This window comes from Dicentrarchus labrax, unplaced genomic scaffold, assembly GCF_905237075.1.
Source record: "Dicentrarchus labrax unplaced genomic scaffold, dlabrax2021, whole genome shotgun sequence".
In the NCBI taxonomy this organism is placed as follows: domain Eukaryota; kingdom Metazoa; phylum Chordata; class Actinopteri; family Moronidae; genus Dicentrarchus; species Dicentrarchus labrax.
The window spans coordinates 22,257,487-22,278,676 of record NW_026136703.1 but is presented as its reverse complement, the minus strand read 5'-3'; the positions used below and the strand labels follow the sequence as shown (position 1 = coordinate 22,278,676).

The window sequence follows — 21,190 nt, the reverse complement described above, 5'->3', positions numbered from 1 at the left end:
TTTTTGTTTTTTTTTCCTGCTATATGTTTTTAATGAAATGATTCAATGATACTGGCTGGGTTTTTTTTCTTTACCAGAGAATTGTTACACAGTTTAAAACAGAAACAGGTGATAAATGTGACATAAATGTAGGTTACTCTTCAATTCTCGCCTTTTCAAAAGTGGTTCTGTCCAAAAATCACATTCTTTAATGTACCCAGATGTACCCAGATGTACATTAATGGTAAAAAACAGATGTGAAACCTGCATTTTATTTGTGTTTCTTCAGGGTTCAGTGGGATGCCTGCTGGTGTCAGCCTGGTGACGGATGATCCTGCTGAGGCGCGCCGGCCCAATACAGCTACAGTCAGCTTGCCAGGAACATGGAATGATGGGAAATGGTGCAGTGCTGCTGTGTGTCGTTCCTGTGACATTGAGAGCTGTAAGTAAGGAGTTTTGCTAATGTTATACATGATTTCAGAGGGAAAATCCACAAATCAGAAAACACACATGGAAAATATTCGTCATTCTCAGTTGCAGATGTAATATCTCTTTAACTTTTCACCATTACTGTAACAATTCGTCTGTATGCATTTGTTAAAGGTTCCTTTAAAGTATTATTTTTCATGTGTTTAATGTGGTACGAAGAGCCCAGTAATTGGAATTACAGCCATCATGACTGAATATTCATTCATTTAATTAATTTATTAGAGATAATTGTACAATTAAATGCTTTCAAAACACCCAGATCATTACCCAAACTGTGTGATTAGCAGTCTGAAAATAGTCTGCCTGAATGGCCTCTTTTAAAATGTATTTTTGATGTTAATGACGCACAGTTAAAAGACGTGGTGGCTAAAATTAGACTGCTGTTGATGTCTGTGTCTTGTCTTAAAAAAAACTAATTGTGGGATCATGTTGTGCACATGAGCATCTCTGCATATTCTTTATCTTTACACCAGTTTACACCTTGATTATGTAATGAATTAGTCATTTGCTGATTGGTCTTAACGCGTAGTAAATAATTGGGTTGTACACGAGAGCTAAGGTGGAGCCACAACGTTGAAATGAGGTCAAATGAAAACACGAGATGTGAACTGATTTGCAGGTCAGTTATATGTTTATTTAGCTTGTTGCCGGCTGTTACAGGTACACTGAGCGTTAATGGTGCAGAGACTTTGTATTAGTTTCACAGATGTAAAGCACCATTTAGATCTAACACCAGCAGACAAACAACAAGGAGCTCCTGCAGTTATCTTTCAGTTTCATTGTTTAGCTTTGAATGAACTCACAGAACAGAAAAAAAAAATCTAATGCAGATAGGCTGCGAGACACACTGCATGAATATTAGGAGAAACCAGTAACAATTAGTCTTCCACAGCATTTACACATCCAGAAGGTTTTGCAAGAAAAGACAGTTTTATTAGAAATTAGAAATTTTAACAAGCGGCCGAATAGGAAGACCCCAAACTCACTCTGGTTTTTTTAAACCAACCAAAACTTGTAGCATTGGTGTAGATGTAAATGCAGAGGAAGAATAACTTAAAAAAAAAGACAAAATGGGTCTTTAATATAGTGAAAAGAAATGTTTAAGGTTACTGGTTCACTGACTACTACTAAAGAACCAGGGGTGCAGGACAATGAATAATCGATTGGTAGAGTTCCCGGTCAATAATGCTGCAGGTCTCCTGCATCAGTTTAAACACAGATAAAGCCCAAGCACTGAGAGATAGTGGGAATTTTTGTCCTCCTTCACAAACAATTGGTCAAATGTTTGCACAGTGAGGGTTCACAAGAGTCAAATAGTAACTCTGCAGCTTGGACCTTAACATGTGCGACAGAGAGGAACTCAGCCAAACCAATATTGCTGTCCGATTTAGCTATGTAACTAATGCAGTGCAGCCACTCTGCATTTTACAGTTTGCCATCCGCCGTGATGTGTGGTGTCAGAACGTGTGTAGAAGAAGGGGGACTTCTGGTGGACCTCTTGTTTAGCACAAGGGCGCATCTGTCTTGAGAACAATGAGCTTTGGTTTGGTTTTGGGAGGAGTAAAGGAAGTATAGGGAGTATATTTTGGGGGCCGGGGGGGAGAGATGATGGAGGGGAGAATGTAAAAGAAATGAGGGCGGGAGAGGGGTGATGTTCAGGGCAGGAAAGGAAAGAAGGGGTGTGAAGAATTCAGGTTTATGCCAGGCTGGTGGCATAAAGGTTTTAGTTTAGGGCGGGAAGGGAAGGGTAAGCCAGTCGAATCTCTTCCCCTTCCAGAAGTTTTCTGAAAAGAAAAAGGAGACAGATTATCTTCGAGCTATTTACACAGTAAAAGTGTGAAAAACATAATTTCTGTTGTGAGATTTAATATAAAATAAACAACTTTTAAAACATGTTGCCCCAGAAAAAAGTCATAAAATCATGAATATTTCTTTAAGATGAACTAATTGTACAATATTGGTGGCGATCAGCAGCCAAAACTAGATCTCACCTGTACGCAGCAATTTCAATGTCAAGGGCCATCTTCACATTGAGAAGGTCTTGGTACTCTCTCAGATAGCGCGCCATCTCCTGTTTGGCGTCAGTGATATCCCGCTCCAGCTCACTTATCCTCATCTATGAAGGCAAAAAAAAACCCCACAACTATTCATTATCAAATGTCACAGTTAGTGATGCATGTAGGACACAACTTTATGATAGATATTTGATTTTAGGTCATTTTTAGCTTGAAGAGATTTGTGTAAATGGTTGTAAATTAACATATAGTTTTTGGAAATCCCTGATAATTTTATGTGTGCTCTTTCTCATTTATTCAGACAGTAACCTTGCAGATTTTCACCTCTCCTGTGAGCCTGCCATCATTTCCTGCTGAGCACTACGGTATGGGGAGGGTGTAGCTGCTGCAGAGAATATATTTACATTTTCTATCAAAAAGAAACAAGCAGGGCTTCCTCATGCTGTTTCCTACTTTCTGCATGTTGAGTATTTTCCATTTAGTCTGAGAGGCATCTATAAAGATTATTCCATCTTATCTCTGTGTCCAAGTTTGAGGTCACACCATCTTTTCATCTTTCCTGACCCCTTTTTCCTGTGCACCTTAAAAAAATCATAAGAACAAGATTGCTTCTGATCTGAGAGCAGAATACTTCTCAAGTCATATTGGACCCCAAATGGGCAGATAACTAGACGAGGCAGCGTATACAAGTTATACCACAGCTACCCAGATACTGGGTGAATGTTCATGCAGATCAGGATCCAAATATCCCTCATTCACCTGGTATTTTGCCACGTCTTTGGCCTGCGTCTGCTCAAGATCCTCCAGTTGCTTATTTAGAGAGTCGATGACGTTCCGGAGAGCTTCGATCTCCGAGGAGCGAGACTGAAGCAGCCTCCGGTACTCCATGGTCTCCTCCCGGATGGCGTGCACGGCCTCGTTGTTTTTGCTGGCCATCTCTGCCACACTTGCGAACTTGTTCTTGTACCAGTCCTCAGCGGCCTGCATGTTCTTGTTTGCCAGCCGCTCATACTGTGCCCGGATGTCTCGCAGGGCGGTGGAAAGGTCGGGCCGGGACACCTCCACATCCACGCTGATGTTAGCCACCTGCAGCTGAGCCTGCAGCTCTGCTTGCTCCTCTGCAAAGACTTTCTTCAGGAACACCATCTCGTCACACAGAGAGACCACGGTGGCCTCTGCATCACAGTTGGAGAGCACGGCCCTGCCGGCCTCCTCCCTGGCCCTCTGCAGGGCCTCCTCGGCATCCATACGCCGTCTCGACTCCTCCTCGTAGCGCTCCTTCATCTGCTCATACACGTCACGCAGGTAGTCTCTCTCCGCCTCCATCCGCATCTTCTCCCCGTTCTCCGAGTCTATCATGGCCCTCAAACTCCGCGCCTGGCCCTCATAGAGCGTCTGCAAACGGGAAGGGTCGTTCTGCCGCCTCCTCAGCGCCTCCAGCTCGGCCAGCAGGGCTCGGTTCTGCAGCTCCAGGTGCCTCACCTTCTCGATGTAGGTGGCGAAGCGGTCATTCAGGTCCACCAGCTGCTCCCTCTCCTGGGAGCGCAGGCCCAGCAGCTCTGTGTTTATGGAGCTGGCCTGAGCCAGGTCCATCCGCTCAGACCCATCTGGCAGGGAAGAGGAGGCCAGCCTCAGGATCCTCTTCCCAGACGGAGGAGCTCGAGGAGAAGAGAAGAGGGTGGAAGACATAGAGGATTTGGTGGTGGATTGGGAGCCTCTGTAGCTGTCCCAAGGGCGGCGATAGGAGAGGTAGGAATCGTAGCTCATGATGAATTTTTTGTTGTGGGTTTTTTTGTTTGTTTAAGAAAAGGATATGGATGTTTTTAGTTTCAGAAGGTTTTTTTTTATGTCCCCCTTGTTCTGCACACCATCGGTGAGGATGAGCGAGCGTTTTTGCACTGCACCAGCTCAGTGATGCTGCAGATCCCTGGCTTTTATAGAGTGAGGCTGCCCTCCCTCCCCCTCCACCACAGAGAAACATCAGTGCTGTCAGCATCCACCAGACCAATAGCAGGCTGCTGCAGTGAGGAGAGAGGAGGTTGGTTTTCAGACTCTCTCTCAGCCAGGGCAGGCAGACATGGTGTGGTAGAGCAGGGTTTCTTTTAATCTGACCTAAAAATGGCATTACACTCAATTACTCTTATTACTCTACATATTTCTGGTGGCATATTTTACCCTACTTTCTGCCCTCAATGCAGGCTCAGATGCATTTCTCAAGCAATGAACACATCCACATCAATAAAGTGAAAAAAAAAACTGGGGCAAACCTTGTGAAAATGACTTGAAACAAAGTCTTTTCCACAACCCAGTTAGAGAGAATCAATACAAAGTGCGTAAAGACAGAGTGAGGCGGACGTACACTTTAAAAGCCAGGCACTTAAAGGTTTTAATGCCATAGAAGACAATAAATTAAATACCATATAGATTGTTTGGTTCTTAAATAGATTGATGTGGTTGATACCTGCCCACTGCTATCTATGAATAATAGGTCTGAATAATCTCACTTTAGCCCACATACAAAGATATTAAACCCTTTCCTGCTAATTGAACAGTACACAGATGGCTAGTGCTTTATTTTATTACTTTTTACTTTACAGAGATGTATTTTAAGAAGTAAAATGTTCTCCTTATACACTTTCTTTTTTGATCCTCTCCTTATTGTTGTCTATTTTGCTAGGAGTGTCCCTTCGCGATTGCCCTGTATACTGCTTTTGTTCCCAGAGTATCTTTAGACGTATCTGTTTGATCTATTTAAATTGCAAATTGATGAGTCACTGATGTTCTTGAGCTGACAGTGTGTGTGGGAGACACCACTGAAGAAGAAAGTGCTATCTGTATCTGCTGACACAGAGAAAACACTCCGGCTGTTTAACATCCAGAGATGAGTCAGAGGGTACCTGTAAATCATCCTTAGTGTTTGTCGAAAAAGAGGCATGAAGCTGGCGTTCTTATGCAGGAAGTGATTCAGATTTCTGCTCAAGGACACGGTTTTTAGTGACAGACGCTTTCGGACTGGTGTCAGTTGTAGGACAGTTGTCTCTTAAAGGCCAACATTTATACTCCAGGAGGGAGTCAGGATCATTATAGGTAACTAAAACTAAACTAAAGTAATACTAGGTGAGAACAAAACTATTTTAGATGACTGAAAGAAGAACGGAGACTTTAGAAAAACAACTAAACTAAAACAATATATTTAAAATAAAGTAAAGATATACAGGAAATGTCTTTAAGTTTTAGTCTTTCTCAGTGTGGTCAAATTTGTCAATACAACAAGCATAAAGAGGCATTATTATACTGCTTATTCTTAGCTTCTTGCCCCTGAAATATACCCCCCATGTTATAATAATAATAAAATAAATAAAACTAATACTGAAACGAGCAAACCCACCTCACTCAGGATCACTATTTGATCCACCGGCACTCATTTGTCACTGCAGAGGTCAGCTTGGTCAAAGTGGAATACATTAAAACAACTTAAAGTGAAAATAATTAAGATTTCTAGCACACAATGACCATAATTTATCAGCAGAGTGTTGATTTAATTCTTGATGATTCAATCAGTTCCACCAGCTGCTGAAATTTCAGTTTGGAGACAAAAAAAAAAAGCAAGACGGCCCTAAAGCATCAGTGGAAGAAAGCCACGCTTTATTTGTTTTGGGGGGAGTGAAGCATGGCGTGTTGGAGAAAAGTCTTCAGAAGAAAAATCTTGGCATCCCCTGTAGTACTATCACAGCTGCCAGTGTTTTCATCGTCACCCTTTAGCAACAAAGTGTTGTTTTCAAGGCCAAAAAGCAAAATGATAAAGCAGTATTATAATTCCAGTAGGTGGCACTGTTCAGCCGGACATCAGAGATATCAGCCGGATAAACTAGAAGATGAGAAGTATCGGATCCAATTACTCCTTTAGATTGCTGACATTGTTGTGTCAGTTACACCCAAAAGGCTTTTGGACAGGGAGAAGTTCTATTTATGACCAAAAGAGGTCAATGACGCTCATTGATTACTTAGCATTTAAAGGGACAGCTCACCCAAAGAAACAATAAAAAATGTTGTTACATAGGGAGAAGCAATGCAACAGATGTAATGTATACAGCTGATTCACAGCTCCCGTCCCTCCATCAGTGTTTGCTGCTTTATTATTCAAGCTGCTGCTATATAGATATAATCAAGATATAAGTTCAGTTTACAGTTGATTTCTGGACAAATAAGGGTTGTTTTCTCAAAGGAATCCACAGATTTAATTAGAAAAGGTTATATTTACATTTTTTCTTTCTTCTAAAATACACCCACCAACAGTCTTTATTTACAAACAGTGAAGAATCGCTCCATAATAACATCTGTGAATGTTTTATGGTGTTTTCGGTGGATACTAAAATGCATTTTTAGTAATAGTAAAATCACAGATGTAAACAGTAAAATAAATAATGTTTCAGGGTCCTGGTGTTGTGCATGCTGACTCACTGTCACACTGTCCTGGCTTACTGCCAGTGCTGGAATGTAACTACAAGTACATTTACTCAAGTACTCTACTTAATTACAATAATTTACTTGAGTATTTCCATTTTAAATTACTTAACACTTCTTTTACTTTTTGAAGGCAAAAATTGGACTTTTTTACTCCACTATGCTTTAGTTAGTTTGATTGGACTGTTAATACAAAATGTAAATCAACTACATAAATTATGATATATTATCATAGGTTAGGCTACCCAGCAGTTTATTAATGCATCATTAAGTATATTAGTATATTTTTATGCCAATACTTTTACCTTTACTTTTACTTAAGTAAGTTTGAATGCAGGAATTTTACCTGTAACAATTCACCACTGCTTACTAAGACACTTGGTTATAACAGAGCCATCGTTATTAATATTCACAATAACACCATGTTCCTTTTTTTGTATAAGACAGGTCAACTAATGTGAATCAGGGGTCTAGTGGGACCAGATAAGACGACGTGATAGTGGTTGGAAGTTGCCATTGAAGCCGTTCGGGCCAGCCACTGTGGTATAACCTGAGCAGATGCAATGTAGATGTGAGGCCGGGTCAGGCTGCTGAGTATCTGCAGTATTGCTTAGATGAGAGTATAGGATTTAAAGGCAGCTTAAGTATATTAGGTCAGGACTAGAGAGTGATGTCACCGGTCAGAGGGCTCAGTATATTGACGACGGCACAGCCTGGTACGCACTACAGGGCTTAGCTATAACTCAAAATATCATTTAACATGTATACCGAGCTATCAGCACATTTTTACTGGGAGGGTGATACAGTCTATTTATGTTGTTGCAGTTCTTAGCAGTCATCAATAGAGGTCAATGAAACTCATCGATTGGTGAACATTTAAAAGGACAGATCATCCCAAAACAAAACAAAAAACACAATAAGATAATTTCCCACTCTTAGTTTGGGGCGTGATCTCAAGAGATTTTAAAAAAACTCTCAACAGCTCAGCAGTGCCTTTTCCAAATATAAGATCTCATTTAGAAAAGTTTGGTCTGGAACTATTATTACAAACCAGATACACCCACCAGCTGTCTTCCTCTGCACAGACAGAAGAAACTCCCTCCAATTAAGGTCTCTGACTGGTGATATAAAATACATATAACATTTTAAATATCAGTCTTTCTTGGTACTGAACATCTGATGATAAGTGTTAGATATAAACACGGTTTAAAAAGAAAACTTGCAACTCATTTACAGATTTATCTCCACGCAGACATGCAGGGACTTTTGGCTACAAGGCGACTGAGCTGTTTTTATATTCTGGCATTGAGCGGCAAGGTTTTTCACAAGTTGTCCCCAGATAGTCGAGGTTATGTACATCAGGACAAACTGTTTCAAGTACGTTTCCAATCTGAGCTGACTTTAAAACACCTTCCTAATCTTATCTCATGGCAAAGACCAGTCCATCCTGAATCATAAAAAGTCTTGGATCCATTACGTACAGTGGAGATCTTTACTACAGGGGGTTGTTGTTGTTCAAGGGTTTTAACACTAGGTGGCGCTTTTGCATTACACGACTATCGCAGATGTTTTCGGATGTTGTGAGGAGTGCTTATTCAGTTACTATGTGTGACACCATAATCTTAAGCTCACAATAACACATTCAGTCATGTTATCAAGCGTCATGAAGCGAGTGATTGATGTTAAAAATCAGTTGTAGTCCCACGTAGTCAAAGAAAAATGCAAATTACATGTTTATTCAGAGGTCATTTACAGCGAATATATTTCCCAGTGATACATAAGGTAAAAATAAGTACATAAAACATTTCTATTGACAGATAAAGACTTTGGAATGTCTGAAAGGCCTTTTCATTGCTAAAATTGTTCAACCCCCTTTAATACATTTACAAGAATCGCAGGAATACATCTCCACTTGAAAAAAGTCAATTCAGCATCTGTGTGTTTTTTTTTTAAACTAATGAGAGTAAAACTCAAATAATAGAGCTTGGAGCTACATTTGAAGGTACATGTAGGTGAACTGCATTCCAGATCTACCTTTTTTTCTTTTTTTTTTACATTCAAATCTGTAAAATACTATCCACATAAAAATCACATTAAAGAATATAAGACATCCAACATATAAACAATACAGAAATTACCTTTAGGCTAAGTTTTAATACAAAAGTTTGTATTCCTTTGGTAGAAAACATTTATCTCAGGAAGAAAAACAAAGAAAGAAGTATATCTTGCATCTTGCATGGCCTGTCAGACTTTTCTTACATCCATGAGCCAATGTGACTAAACATTCATCTCATATCAGGAGTGCTGCATATTCATTAATGTTGGCATTCTCATGAAGCCAGAGCAGCCCCGCTGACATGCTCAGGGGCTGTTTGCACTGGCACTGTGCTTCTTAAAAAACACTGCAACTTCTGATTACAGCATGAAGGTGGTCATTCACAGGTCGATCTGTACAGTACTTTGGTTCATTTTTTGATCACCAAGTCCTTAAGAGTGCTGCAGGGGGTGAGGAAGGGGGGATGGGTGGGGGTATTGCGCGCAATGCGTCCAAGTGTAAACTATGTGCCCATAGAGTTACAAGAGAGACGAAAAACATTACAAATGAAGCAGTGACACAATCAAAATCAATAAAAATCTTATTTTTTCTTAAAATCTTTCTCTCTCCAGACTTGTCTTGTGCATGAAATGGGTCAGAAATTACTGCCATACACACTAGTAATTTACAGTGCAACTCAAACTTCATTCATCTCCTGGCTCAGAAGATTTTCAGCCTCTTGCCAACCACTCTGCCTCCCTTTGCCACTCTCTGGCTCGCCTGGTCTTTAGAAAGCGGGCAGTACTTGATGGTGTGCGCATTGTCGCCGTTGGCACTGCAGAGGGGGCAAGTGTATGCCCGCAGGATGGGGCACAGCACTCTGCCGTCCGCTGTCTTCAGGATGTGGGTGCCATAAACTTCCTCCGGCGCGCCGTTATTCCGACAGAAGACGCACACCTTCGGCTCCGGTTTGCCCCTCTGAGTCTGTTTGCGCCTTCTGTCCATGGAGAGCAGGTCGAGGCCGGCGAAGCTTCCCCTATAAGAGGGTGAATCTCTGTCTCCCAGAGGCGAATCCCCCGCAAGCTGTTCGTACGGCCTGAGAAGCGAGATGCGCTCCTTGAGATCATAGATGGAGATCGGCGGAGAGCCCGGGGCCGCGCAGCAGCAGTCCAAGTGTCCGTCGCTGTCCCTGCCGTGCCCAATTACGCAGGAGCAAACCGGGGAGTCGTCCTCCAAGCCCAGGGTCGCTTTAAGAGACTCGGTTATAGAGTTGGGGCTGCAGGACGGGCTGTTGATCTTATTGTTGGCGACAAGTGTCGACAGGCCGAGGTAGTCGTTCCAGAAATTAAAGGTGTAATCATACGGGGACCGCGCTTCCAGGTAACCGCGGTCTAAAAAATCCATCCTGTCCGGAGCTGCAGAGTTTTAATGTCCACAGGAGTGAATAGGCGTTTCGGATAGTGTGTCTGTCAGCATGGGTAGTCTGTGGAGGCGATCTACTCTCTTCTCTTGCTGGGTCTAGTGTGCAGTGCACTCAACATGTAGGCGCTGATAAATTCCCCAGAATAAAACAGGGGGGCGTGGTTTGGTTCAAGTTGATTATCTCTCTGGCCCCATAGGAGGGTCTACAGAGCAGAGCAGGGAGTTACTGAGCTGGGAAAATCAGTTTCCCTCCCACAATATGACTATTATCACGGAAAGAGTGTTTCTTTGTGTTACAGGAGAATTATTTATCCTGCTGCTGGAGAGAGACTGATATTTGTTTCTTCTCATAATTATTTATTAGGTTATTTTGTCTTTGTCATTTTTAATTTAAGGAGAAAGAGAGAAATAGGCCAAAATGTCTGTGTTGCCTCGCCACCCCTCATTGTAGGTGGTTTTCTCCTCTAAAGTTAACCCACATTGGTGCATATTGACACAAACTGGGTCCATTTCCAAGGTTTTTAATTTTACAGAGAAGTGATTGCTTTGTTTGCTTCCAGCAGCAGCAACAACAGTTTATTTAAAGGGGCCTCTCCACTGGTTTCGTATTACACTTCCCTGAAGTTGGGGCACTTGAAGAGACAGATTTGGAAAGGAATAGTCAAAAAATCAATGCAGCACAGAACAAGACACTTTGACTTTCTTGTCCCTAGTGTGGTTCAAGCTCTAAACAAAAAAACCCTGAATCCCACATACCTAGCTGTAGCATCTCACCCAGAATTTCTAGTTTAATGCCAAATATGAGTCTAAGCTGAGCTCAGATATCCTAGATTACATCATCAAGGATATTTTCTCAGTGTTGACAAAGCTTCTTCAGAGCCACAGAAAGCTATATTTAATCTCAGGCTGTGTAGTACTAACCTTTACTGGTGAACTGATCTTTGTGTGTAAAATCATTGGAGTTCCCCTTGAAAGATCTTTGGATAACTTGTCACAATACAGATAAAACACCAGAATTGTTATTTTTGATGACAGTGTGGAAGTGCTGACTGGTTTTTATTATTTCTGCTCATTATTTTTTTTAAAAAACAATCTGAGAATAAAGTCCCGTATCACAACTTCACAGCTTCACAGCTAGATATAGCTTGAGAGTTTGAGATCGGGGTTAGAGAAGAGTCTTTAAAGAGTCTTGTCCTATCCAGATCCAGTGTCTGGTTTGTCCATTCTGTAAAAACGTGGTGGTTCAACATGCAGAGATAAACCAGCTCATTCTAAGGTAACAAAAACACAACGATTCGTAGACTCAGGTGATTATACAACAACAAAAACATACCTACGAATAGTATGTTTCTTAACATCCTAAATGTCCTAAAAGTTATGAGTAAACAGTCGTCACGTACAACTTTAAATGAAAGAATCGTGGACAACAAATGTAAGAAATCAGTCTTGTACAGGTCTCTGTGTTTTGGTTAAAAAGAGATTTCTAGGACACAAAGTGCAGCAACCTCACAACAATGACACTTCGACAGAAAAAACATAAAGACAAAACAAAAAAAAAAAGCCCAGGATGGTGCCACATTAACACATCCCTTCCTGCACTGATGAACCTATAGTGAGTCGTTTCCACGTGAAGCTGCAGTGTCCTCCCTGCACCTGTTCTGCTTCCCCTGAGTCCACGGCTTTGTGCTCACAACCAACCCTCCTCTGCTCCATTGTCTCCTCTCTACAGCGGGCCGTTTAACTTCATTAATATGCATTAAAACGGAGTGTGCCGCTAGTGTGTGTGTGTGTGTGTGTGTGTGTGTGTGTGTGTGTGTGTGTGTGTGTGTGTGCAGTCAAAGCTCACAGACTCACAAAAAAGAGACAATGACTATGTTACTATTTTTGTCAGACAAGTCAAGTGAAATATTAGGGACAGTCAAAGTTGAGACAAAAGTCATTTGCACGTCTTATATTTTAAAATTGGAGCTAAGAGCCAGTTTGCCACCATTATGGGGGGTTTTCCATTGATTAAATAAATCAATATCAGTCTTTCACAGACTGAAAGTGAGTCTGAAAATGATCCTGTGATTCAGTTTTATAGGGAAATTTATATAAAAAATATATAAAAAATCCATAGTTTTATCTTTCTACTTCTGGATTCAGCGTTGATTTTTTACACCAGTTTTCACAACTTTTTAAGCATGTTTTTCTAGTTTTGTGTACATTGGCAATCAATATAACTGCTGGAATAAGAGACCAGTATTTGGTCTTACAAAAGGATTGAATGTGTTGTTAAATCAGGCTAAAATTGCCCCCCAATAAATAGCCCTATAAGTAGATTCTTCGAAAAGAGAATACAGTGGCTGCTCTTTAAGTTTCCAGTGAGTCTAGATGGCACAAAGCATGAAGAAAATCATGTTAGTGAGACAGTTTTCTTGTATGTGAGAATAAATTATCATCAGAATACACCACATGGTCCATTTTCAAGGTCACCTCCGGCTCTGCGTGCACAAAGGAAATCATGAGAGAGCATTTAAAAGATGAATGGCTGCCAAATCACAATAGATAAATTGCATGGGGGCCAATATGACATGCGGCTCCGCTGCTTCAGGGTGCCTATATTGCTCTTAATGCAAAACGTGTTTGGTAGCAACAAAGAAAGTATTGGTAATGAATATGAAATACATTCACTTATATATTTGAAGAGTTTCATTTAGAGTAGCATCACTTGAAAAAGGGCAGCAGCTGATCTCGGAGAAAGATTCCAGGCATGAAAATATAGGAGTCAAGACAAGTTCATTGGTGGAGAGGAATGCGAAAACTATAAAAAGAGATCAAATTAAAAATAATAGACAGTTTCAGTGCAGTAATAAAGCACCTCACATTAATAAAGGAAACTCAAGTAGAGAAAAGTAAACATTCAAAGACAAAGGGAAACGTTACAGGTTTCAGTTTAGATTTAAAGGGTAACTTCTCTATATTTTCCCCTGGATAGTTTCAGTGACTAATGGGGATAAATTGAAATTGAAATCCAGTATTGAGCGCTGCTACGTATAATCGTTGTGTACGTCTACTAAAAAGTGCTTCTGCCACTGACAGTGTGAACACTATGGAAAGACAGAGATATACCTTTTGTTTAACCAGAAACAGCCGTTATATCGTCCATTGACAAAAAACGTAAATTTAAAACAAAATAAAACTCACCAAAACTGTCTTAGTTTGTCTTTTTCCACTGCAATAACCAGCAACTCCGGTTTGGTCAAAATAACCCTTAATGCCTCTCTGATGTCTGATCTCTCCCAATATTTTCACATCTAACATCTAACTTTAAACTTTACTTAAATTAAACTTTAAAAGAAGCCACAGTTGGGTTAAATTTAAGACAATCATGAAGTTCAGCTCCATATCTATGTGCAGGATTATATAGCTAAACACAGCTTCATCGTGCCTAGGTTTATACAGCGTATTTAAAGCTTTATCAGAAATATACTTTGCCTCTTGGACGTTGTTATTGTTAGCAAATTCCATGAAAAGACCAAAACTAACAATTAATTTGTCCTTCTAACTGCATTGTGTGTATCAAAGCCTGATATAGCTCATTCTTCTGTGCCATAGAGGTAAAAAAATAAACAATTAAAAACACACCAATGAGTCAGAAATCCAATCCCACATACACCGTCCTTCTACTACAAATATCCACCAGCACAAATGGGTATTTATCCGCCGCTAAACATAGTCCACAACAAATGCAATGTTTATTCATGTTTGAGTTAATGTTTGCTGAGAAATACAGTGTCCAGATGTTTTATGAGAGTACTGAGCCTTTTTAAAACCTGAAACTATATGTTTGTGAGACATTTATTTCTGATTTATATCTTCAAAAGAAACCATTGGGCTTGAGGATGAGTGCTACAGACAGGATAGGGAAGTATAAAGAGACGGTCTTTTTATGTAATTTGCTGAAAATAAGAAAAATAGAGAATAATACCAGCTTTATGCTTTAAAATATATTCTACAATTAACTGGAAAGTAGTGTAATAATGTGAATAATGTGCTCAGTGCTGCAGTTGTCTGGTCTTTTAATATAAAAACTAATACATACTCTTTGTTATTGACATTTGAAGTCAAGTTAACAGCTTCTTTGGCAGATACTTATGTACTTAAGAATAAAATAATCAGTTTTTGAAGAATTTTATGCGTTTCCCGCTGCAAGTCGATAGCAATAAAAGGCATAATGTACATTTTAGGCATTTAAAGGCACTTAAAAAGAGTGCATGATAAGCTTGGTAACTGGCCAAGATAACAATAAAAAAGTCTAAGTTATTTCCGTCGTAGCCAAACAGCAGCAAACAAATCAATCAAATTGTTCACACAATGTGTGGCCATTGTTTAACACTGTTTACTTTACTATATCCTATCTGGCCTCCGCACAGGCTGCTACAGCGTGTGAGCCACATCTAGTTTGTTTTGTGTGTTTTTTTCCAGCTTCAGTTGATGCAGCAGACTCTGGCTCCTAAAGGGTTAAAAATCTTCATGTGTGAATACGGTTTCGTAGTGTGATGATCGCACCCAGAGGCCTCCTAGGCAGCCGAACAGCCGAGGCTGAGATGGGCAGGCACTGCACCCCCATTCATCACTGTCAAGTTGAATAGAAAATTAACAAATCCCTTAATTAAAAGACCTCTCTAGACTCTCTGTGTTTGTGTGTGTGTGTGTGTGTGTGTGTGTGTGTGTGTGTGTGTGTGTGTGTGTGTGTGTGTGTGTGTGTGTGGCACGTGCCAGCTGCACTGCTACATTGTGCAAGCTACAACAGCCTGGCACAACACACACACACACACACACACACACACACACACACACACACACACACAATGCTCCCTTCCATGCAAACATACACAGTCACAGACACAAACAGCCCACCACTCCTGTACACCCCTGCCATCCCTGTCACTGCATTAATTGCACAAACTGCATAATGCGGCCGGGCCGGAGGAGCGCTTCATTCTGGATCTCTGTACGTCCCCAGACACAGAGCTGGGAGGGTAGTCAGTTGGGGCTTTGATCCCTGACCTCTGCCTCCTCTCTTGGGAATATAGGACTGCATCCCTAACGGTCGGTCCATCTGCACACACACACACACACACACACACACACACACACACACACCTCACACACCTTCTGCTGCCGCCCACCCCCCCTGCAGACCCCAGCTCCTAGAGTCAACCCAACCCCAGACACGTGTCACTGTCACCAGCAGCAATAGGGAATGCTAAACAAGCCAAGGTCAACCCGAAATTAGGGGGTGCCTTTCGGCCTGTCAAGTGCTTTGTCACGACCACCAGCCCCTCTGAATGCGGCCCGCTATTACTTACCCCGAAAACTCCACCTCCTCCTCCTCCCAGCACCTAGGTATTCATGTATTCACACGCACATATACACAATATCCTCTTGACATGGTTGGAAGTGGTGGTGGGACTGAAAGGAATGTGGATCAATGTCCACAGAGCGAGAGGCCCAGAGAAAACCTAAAGGTCCACTTTAATAATAATGTGTTGTGTGAAATGTTTTGATGTTTTTTTAGCTTGATTTCCATGTTGGACACCATCTAAAACTAGTTTGATAGCAAACATTTCCTGGTTCCAGCGTCTTCTATAAGAGGATTTGCTGCTTTTCTTTATTTTATATCATTATAAACTGGATATCTTCGGGTCGGTTGGACAAAGCATATGTAACTCAAGACTTCAGCTTCAGTTCTGGGAAGATGCGATGGGCATTTCTCAACATTTTCTTTCATCTTAAGAATATTGTTGATACCTCTTGAACACAAGAGCTCCCCAACGGCCTCTGTAACCGTTTATTTTATAATTAAATCACTTTTATTACTTTAATATATCATTCTTTAGTCTATAAAATGCCATGAAATAGAGAAAACCTATTTCAAACACCATTTCCTAAAGCCTAATGTGTTCAGTTTACTATCACATTAGATAAAGAAGAGCGAGAATATGAAGTTGCAACCAGCAATTAATTAACAATTAATGGATTAACAAAATAGTTGCTGATAAATTTTTTGTCAATCAATCATTTTGGTTCTATATGAAACCATTTTCAGTGTGTGACTACTTGCAAAGTACTTTGTAATACTGGTTTATTACATCTATTTATTGTTGTTAAATAAGGGACGAAGAACTCTCTGCTGAGCCCAGTTGTTGTAACTGAACTTGTCACCACAGCGAGGAGAGCAGAGGAGGATGAGGAGGAGGAGGAGGAGGAGGAGGAGGGAAGTTGTGGGCCTACGGATCAGAAACTTGTTTAACTCACCCAAATCTGCAGAGATTAGAGCGGGAAGTGGTCAAAGGGTTTAGAGTGTATCGGTACAATGGGGCCGAGAGGATTAGAGGTGGATTCACTGAGCCCCTGTGATGCCCTTCATCTCTGGGGGTCCACAGCCGGAGCACCTTTGTTGGGTTAACTAACGGCACTTCCCATGAACGCAGTGAACAGACCAATCCCTTTTTAATGATGCAGGGAAAATTCCATTGGCCCTGATTACCACAATGCTTTCGAGGGCCGCCATTGTCCCACACACCATGTCGAGCTTTTAAACTGTGCAGCCAGGCGAGTGGACTGCGAGGCGTTTGAAGTCTACTTGTAGTGTTTTGGCTGGGTGGAAATAACCTTTACTAAGACAATGCTGATATGTGCATCTACTTTATGGTTGGAGCGTAATGCTAACACTAGCACTGCCAAGGCTTTAATTGCCACTGTGGCCACCCATGTCTGTAATATATGCAGTAGTGCAGTGCTTAATGGGTTGTAACATAGCTCTATAAAGTGGCGAAAGTGTATATGAAAGGTAAAAAGGGGTGTGATAGTAACCATTCAAAGGATCTTACACTGTCCCCTTGTGAGGTCCCATTGTCCAAGTGCTGTACATTAGATAGGCTGCAGAGTGAATGAAACAATACTCAGTTGCAGAGCTGATCTGACACTGACCAAAACCTCAACAGGCACAGCCATAAATACTCGGCTAACCAGTAAAACCTCAAGAAAAAAGGAAGAAACTGCTGAGAAATATGAATAACAAAACGCCAGCTGCAGTTTAATAATTCATACAGTTTGATAGCAGTAGGTAGCAGAATTATTTCCAGTAATCCAAAGAGAAACAACTGAGGCTATTACTTCAGCACATTGGTGCTTTCAGCTAAATGCAATTGTCAACATGCTTACAAATGACAATGCTAATATGCTGATGTTTACCATCACATTGGCTAAGCATGCTCGTGCAGCGACCGGCAAGTGTTTGTTAGTTAGTGTGTTTTCTCTATGAGTGTGTAGTGTTAGTTGTGATGCTGATGACGATTTATGATGTTTATGCCATTTATGATTGTGTTATAATGGGAGAGATGTTGATCCTGTAATCAACATGCCTTGGTCACCGTGTACTTTATTTTAACCCTTCTTTGTGTATTTATATGGTCACAAGTAATTCGCCTTGTAATGTTGTTGTTATTGTGGTTGTGTACCCTGTGTAGTGCTGTTGTTGGACTTGTAGCTCACTGTATTTAGGGAATCCTACCCTCTCCTTTACTGTATTTAATGCCTATGCTGTGCTATATATGCCTTGCTATAAAACCCTCCGGGGGACAAACAGGAAGATGAGAGTTGAAGTTGAAGTTGTTGAGGCTGATGTGAACGTCAGTAGTATTTGGTCACTAACAAAGGAATTGGACAAATATAAATTTTGACTCGTTCATGGCGCTACGTGAAAGCCGGATCACCAAAAATATTACAGTTCATCCTGTGGGGAACATGAACGTCTGATGAACAGTTCCCCCGACATTTCACTCAAAGCCACAAATGTCAACCTCATGGTGGAAGAATTGGATTAATCATCTAGAAACCACAAAAGTCTTTGCAAAGTTTTGTACCAATCCATCAAGTAAATGTTGAGATTTTTTACTGGAAATGTGAAATATTTGACCTGCCTGTGGTGTAGAGAAAGGAAGTCAGGCATCACAAGTCATTGGGGTTCATCCTCTGGCTGCTACGAATGTCTGTACAACATTTAATGGAAATCAATACTGTTGTTGAGATATTTCAGTCTGGACCAAAACATTTGCTAGAGCTATGGTTCAAGCTGACATCTGTTGTCCAAGGATTCCTTCCTACCTCTGAATCCTACCGTGCCATATTATCTTCCAATTAAACTGATTGACTCTGATAGACAGTAATGTTATACTCTATTTGCCTCATACTAAAACCCTGCCCTTGCTGAGTACAGTCCTGTGTGTGCTCTACTGTTAATATCCAGTAAACTCCATGCACTTTTACTTCATGCACCATTAGATCTCAGAGGCAGATGTGTCTTGTCTCATATTAGCTCATGCTCGGCTGTCTCTTGTGATCTTTCAGCTATGCAGCTGCTGTCGTGTCTGCATTCCCTCATCTCGCATTCACTTTCCTGAAACTGAATTGCAAGGAAACTGTACACTTACGGGCAATAGATAAAACATATTGGGGGGGTAAGTTGCTTACATGGTTGGATGGCAGTCCCATTCTCTGGTTTGTGCATATTTTCTACACTATATCCACCCTTTAAATCTAATGCTGTATTTATACTTGCTGTTGGTGTTTGGTGTCAGTGTTAAGGTAGAGATTTAGGACCTGATAGAGTTGGTTTGAGGATGATTATGATTGTTTATTAATGCAGTCCAGTTGAGCAAGCTTCCAGTCAGTCTGTTTCATGTTAAAATAATAAGCAGTGACGTCTCACAAGTGCAGGAGAATGATCACAGGTGAAAGTCATCTTGTGCACCTGAAGTTTATTGAACATTCAACCAAACAAACATTCACTGGGGGAAAAGTGCTCTGCGAATGTCAGTTTGCAGGGCCAGATATCTAATTAGCTGCTCAGCTGCAGCACATTAAACAGCATGTGAACGTACCTGCAAATGTCACTTCAGTCTGTTTAAATCCAGGTGTGGTCCTTTCTCTTCGGTACCACTAACAACACGCCGTCTGCCCTGTGACAAGTAGCTACAGCGTAAGTTTGTTTACTTTGTCTCTCGTTCCCTACGGTGTAACAGCGACACTCAGCCTGCCAGCTGCTGTCAATCAAACACAGACACACACACACGCCCCTCCAGCCGGATGAGACGAAAAGGAGCATTTCTGATATTTCCCCAAAGACCCTTTTTTTCTTCTTTTTACCAATAACAACTATTAATGTTACATTAAAAAAAAAACATGTTGACATTGTTTTTGACTACATAATGGGATGACTAAACGTGATTTCAATTGGATTTTAAAGGAAAAAATTAATCTTTTCTAATAAACTGAATGTAAATATATGTTTTATTAATTTCAAATTAATTCAGCTAGTTTTTATTTTCAGGCCACTGAAAGACTTTTGATTTGAGGTGATGAGTTGAATAAACATCCATTTTTGCAGAATCTGTAAAGTTAGTCGCTGTGACTGAACAGTTGTTGATTCAAGATCTTAAAGGTCTGGAGTGTAGGATTTAGTGGCGTATAGCGGAGTAGTTACAGATTACAACCCCCTACCTCACCCTCCTGTTCCAAGTGTGTAAGAGAAACTACGGTGGCCAAGAAACTCGCAAAAAAAAAAAAGAGCCCTATTGCGGGCTCAAGCTTAATGAACTTAAATGTCCGGGGTGTAACATTCAGGAGGATCTCATGGCAGAAATGTCATTAACATCCACTGTAGTTCCTCCTTTGTGCTTGGAAGGAAAGGGTGAAGTGTGAGAGTTACAATCTGCAACTACTCAGCAAGATGCCACTAAATCCTACACACTGGTCCTTTAACATATGTTTCATGTTTCCGCAACAGTTTTGGCCTAATTATTCAACCTAACTCCCATTTGTAACGCAGTAGGGGAACTATAACTTTAAGTTATGTAAAATGAAATGTGAGTTCTGAGTGAATTTCCCCAGTTGTGCTTTCTTGCGTCAGACAGCCTACCTGCCACTGACTGAAACATCTTGCTGCTGTAAATCCCGCCTCATCTGTACACCTCAGGCGGGTTAAAACAATCACTGAGAGTGATTTGCTGCTATTAGCTGACCCGCTATCCCATCTGCAGAACACACACAGACCAGTGGACCCATGTGCAGCTCGGGACAGGCCTGGCAGTGTAATGGTTGATACCACACAGGACCACAGATGGGTCCCCGCACACAGTGGAGCCGGTGGCTGGCGCCGTGGCCTGGGCGCTGGCCAGATGGGCCACCCTGAGAGTGGCTCAGCCTGTCAGGCCCAAACAGGCTGATCTTATTACTGTGGGCCAAGACTGGAGTCTGGTTCCACACACACACACACACACACAAACACATACATCATCAGGGGAATCCACATTATTATGCCTGACTGTCGCAGGCTGGATTCACCCTGTTGTGTGTGTGTGTGTGTGTTTCACCTGTGTGGCTTGTCAGATGTTTTCATTGGTGTTCAAACCGGAAAAATCAGGTTCCATGTGGGTTTCCCATGTTTAGATAACAAAAAACTGAATTCTCAGGAAAATGGTGCCTTCTCGGGTTACTCAGGATGGGGGAACGCTGGATGTGCAACCAGCTACATATGAAATACACTTTCCAACACGGTCTTTGAAGGCCAATACTAGAGATTTCTTTCTACTGCAACTTGCAATGGCCCATGTTTAATGTTGTTTTTGTGTGCACAGCTTCCCCCCGCAATATGAGGATCCTGCTGTGGACCACCACTGACCAATATTTAATATTTCATGAATATCAAAATAATTTATCTGGAAACTCATACATGAAT

At 41.2% G+C, this 21,190-nt stretch overlaps 3 protein-coding genes across 5 annotated transcripts in view; 1 reads left to right on the top strand and 2 right to left on the bottom strand.

Annotated features, from left to right (window-relative positions):
• Nucleotides 1–355: 355 nt before the first annotated feature.
• alms1 (ALMS1 centrosome and basal body associated protein) overlaps nucleotides 356–21,190 on the top strand; it is a 62,673-nt gene continuing 41,838 nt past the window's right edge. For all 3 annotated transcript variants that reach the window (XM_051381486.1, XM_051381476.1, XM_051381468.1), the window contains exon 1: nucleotides 356–421. In XM_051381486.1, the coding sequence (XP_051237446.1) occupies nucleotides 368–421 (54 nt within the window). In that variant the 5' untranslated portion in view covers nucleotides 356–367. The remainder of the gene's footprint in view (nucleotides 422–21,190) is intronic.
• On the bottom strand, nucleotides 1,078–4,405 carry si:dkey-33c12.3 (uncharacterized protein LOC335380 homolog). Its single transcript, XM_051381843.1, has 3 exons — nucleotides 3,243–4,405; nucleotides 2,460–2,584; nucleotides 1,078–2,252 (listed from the first exon to the last, which is right to left on the bottom strand). Exons 1-3 carry the CDS (start codon nucleotides 4,248–4,250, stop codon nucleotides 2,192–2,194), a joined length of 1,194 nt encoding a protein of 397 aa, XP_051237803.1. The 5' UTR covers nucleotides 4,251–4,405; the 3' UTR covers nucleotides 1,078–2,191.
• LOC127352996 (nanos homolog 1-like) lies at nucleotides 8,663–10,534 on the bottom strand. The gene has a single exon (XM_051381925.1). It carries the CDS (start codon nucleotides 10,384–10,386, stop codon nucleotides 9,703–9,705), a length of 684 nt encoding a protein of 227 aa, XP_051237885.1. The 5' UTR covers nucleotides 10,387–10,534; the 3' UTR covers nucleotides 8,663–9,702.

Coding starts and splice junctions, on each gene's coding strand:
- LOC127352996 (XM_051381925.1), bottom strand. CDS start 10,386: ATGGATTTTTTAGACCGCGGTTACCTGGAAGCGCGGTCCCCGTATGAT.
- si:dkey-33c12.3 (XM_051381843.1), bottom strand. CDS start 4,250: ATGAGCTACGATTCCTACCTCTCCTATCGCCGCCCTTGGGACAGCTAC. Junction 2,585..3,242: donor AAGACGTGGCAAAATACCAG/GTGAATGAGGGA, acceptor TTGCCTTCATAG/ATGAGGATAAGTGAGCTGGA. Junction 2,253..2,459: donor ATTGAAATTGCTGCGTACAG/GTGAGATCTAGT, acceptor TTTTCTTTTCAG/AAAACTTCTGGAAGGGGAAG.